Source organism: Poecilia reticulata, linkage group LG13 (assembly GCF_000633615.1).
Source record: "Poecilia reticulata strain Guanapo linkage group LG13, Guppy_female_1.0+MT, whole genome shotgun sequence".
In the NCBI taxonomy this organism is placed as follows: Eukaryota; Metazoa; Chordata; class Actinopteri; order Cyprinodontiformes; family Poeciliidae; genus Poecilia; species Poecilia reticulata.
This window is the reverse complement of record NC_024343.1, coordinates 8,888,395-8,891,359: the sequence shown is the minus strand read 5'-3', so window position 1 is coordinate 8,891,359 and position 2,965 is coordinate 8,888,395. Positions and strand designations below refer to the sequence as shown.

General features: G+C 40.4%; 1 protein-coding gene across 5 annotated transcripts in view; it reads right to left on the bottom strand.

Moving 5' to 3' along the window:
- Window positions 1-2,965, bottom strand: part of sorl1 (sortilin-related receptor, L(DLR class) A repeats containing) — a 303,395-nt gene that overhangs the window by 86,709 nt on the left and 213,721 nt on the right. For all 5 annotated transcript variants that reach the window (XM_017308199.1, XM_008425236.2, XM_017308196.1 and 2 more), the window contains 4 exons: window positions 2,593-2,724; window positions 2,352-2,486; window positions 2,108-2,260; window positions 264-419 (listed from right to left, as the gene is read on the bottom strand). In XM_017308199.1, the coding sequence (XP_017163688.1) occupies window positions 264-419; window positions 2,108-2,260; window positions 2,352-2,486; window positions 2,593-2,724 (576 nt within the window). The remainder of the gene's footprint in view (window positions 1-263; window positions 420-2,107; window positions 2,261-2,351; window positions 2,487-2,592; window positions 2,725-2,965) is intronic.

Below are 2,965 nucleotides of genomic sequence, written 5' to 3'. Positions count from 1 at the left end.
GTCCTGGTGCCAAGTGCACATATGGACACCCTTAAGCTTGAACATGGTGTTCGTGATGGACATTCTGTGACGAGCACAGAAGTCCAACAACAGAACACCACTCGAGTTCAAGTGGTGGAGAAGCTGGCCAAAAGGTCAAAAATCAAACATTCAATTTTCTTTCTTTTCTACTTTTTCAGATCTGAAAAGAAGTCAAAGAAAATTCCTGAATGTCTCAGAATGCATAGCAACCCTGTGCCTGCATGTGGTTCACAGAGACTTACGGCAGTTGGCTTCATCGGAGCTGTCTTCACAGTGTGGGTGTCCATCACAGCGCAACCACTCCTGGATGCAGTGGGGGGGACGGTGACACTGGAACTGATGCTGAGTGCAGCGTCCAGGGAATAAAGGAGGGGCCGGGGCCATGGAGCTATTCGCTGCTGTTAGAGGAATAAGAAGCAGAGAATGTTCCAGATTACATGGTTGTGTTCAAAGGAAGCACAACCAGGACGGAATAATGTGGCGGCCCCAGTCGCTTGGCAACACACTAGCAATCTATGAAGCTTCTTTGACATACATGTGTCGCTAATTAAAACACAAAAAAAACACTCTTTTTTTGCTCCCTGTTTGGTTGTCTTCTCCTGTGCTTTCAAGGCAAAAAAGAAAAGCGAAATGGGGACAGATTTTTTGTTGCTCAGGAACTGAGAAGTCAGAGTTTAAGCAGAAGTTTGCCTTTTCGAATAAGCTAACTTTTTTCTAACATCAACCATCTGCCCTACATTCGTACCTTTACTGTGCTTCAACCAAAAGTTTAAACCTTTACAAACACTTTGGTAACATTAGACTCCAGCAGTSACCTGCAGAGCCTAATGTTTTCTCCAGCAAGTTTCTTTTCATTGGGATTTTATCGTCCAAATCAAATTACAGAATACTGGTGAGATATAGTGTGGCACATATTAAAAGCTGGAAGAGCTGCTAAACCCACTGGAAGAGCTGCTAAAGCCACATGAATTAAATCTCTCATTTGTCTTTTTATATACAGCAGAAACATGCTGTGCAGTGCAGCGGATTTAACTTATCATGTAGGGGCGGTCTAAGTTTGTATGAAGCCTTGAGCAGAATTGGATGTATGGGCCCCTCTTGCTGCTAAGAACATCAGCACTACAATCAGCGTTTCAACATGGATKAAGAGAAATATGGGGGAGGGGAGGTAGTTTCATTGGCCAACCTAAGAAGACATCAGTGATAATTGTAGCTTCTTGAAATATATTTGTGAACAAACAAAGCTCAAACTCAAAGATTAAACTCACAGCATCAGATTGTAGCTATGGTAATACAACTATCTATGAAGGTTGTTCTTTGAACTTTTACAAAGTAAACTTGCCAGCTCTTTAACAGCACTGCTATTCTGAAAGAACAAATGTTAAATTTCTACATCTGTGGTCTGTCTTAAAATGTTAACCTTTTTGAAGTTCTAAAGGCCTGAGGGCTTTAACTAGCTCCTGTCCTAATTTGGATTATCAGAGATGCAAGTAATTGATATTTATTTTAATTGTATTTTTGTTTATTTGTTGTTTTTAAGACTCTATAGTTGTGGGTTTAAATAGCCCACAGTAGTCCACTGCCAATGTCTTCCCGCAACATTTATAATAATCCAGAAATATTTTTATATTTCCTGTCAACATCTTTTAATACATAATCAAAGATGTTGGTGGTGGGCCGCCTCGGTGCCCCGACCACCGGACTTAGCAAGTTTTCTGGGGGAAGCCCTGGTGACAGCTTGAACAAATATGCAAAAAACATATTTTTTAATGAAAGTTACAAACTGCAACTTAAATTATTTTAACTTATATTTATAACTTCGAGAAATATTTAGCATTAAAAGTTTTTGTGTACATTTTTTTAAATCACAAAGGAGGTTTTCTAATGTTTGAATTTTTGTAATAATAGCTGGAAATTAGATTAGATTTTAGGGTAAGGGAGTTATGATTAGAAACGTGTWTTAGATTAAATWTTTTTTTTTAAATAGTCTCATGGCTATTCCAGCTTTCCGAGGTCCTGTTAGTGTCCTTTGGTGGTCCCCACTCTGATCTAAAAGACGTCTTGAACTGAAGCAGAGGACTCCAACCTGTGGGACATCCTAGTTCATCACTGCCATCAGGACAGTCGGCGTAGCCATCACAGACCCAGGTGTTGATGATGCAGGCTCCGGAGCCACACTGAAAGCGGTTGGGCGCACATGTGATGGGACCAAATGTGACAGCATGGGGAGTAACGTCCCCTGATGGTGAGAAATCAAGGTAAATCAGTGAATAAGCAAAGTAAAACTCATAGGTATTCCAAGTTTTACAGTCTTMTGTAGCTGGTTGTACCTGTACATTGTGCCTCATCTGACCAATCACCACAGTCATTCTCTCCATCACATTTCCACCAGGTAGGGATGCAGCGCATATTTCCGCATTCAAACTGGAAGTATCTGGAGCAGCCTGGCACCTCAGGAATGTGAGCTGGAATGTTGAGAGTTAGTGTAGGTGCTGATTTGGGACATGCAATTATTTTAAAACCTGGATTTGCCTGGATCGATAGKGATCTGCAGTGCAGCGATCTCCTCACCACAGTTGGCTTCATCAGAATAATCTCCACAGTCGTCCATGCCATCACATTTCCACTCTAGGCTCACACACACTCCGTTGGCACACTGGAATGTGTAGGCATCACACACTTTGCCAAACTCAGATGGTGTAGCTAAAAAATAACATGCACAAATTTTATGAAATTTGAAAGAAAATTTTTTCTTATCTTTTGTTGAGGGGGCAAACAAGAAAAGATCTAACAAAGAGGTGCAACTACTAAGACAGGTTCTGCAGGTTTCACCGACTCAAATTTAAGATGTTCAAAGATAATTTTAAGACCATTATGAACAAAATTTAAGACTTGTATCACAACATAGGTGTGATACAAGTAATATACAAGTGTATATATATAT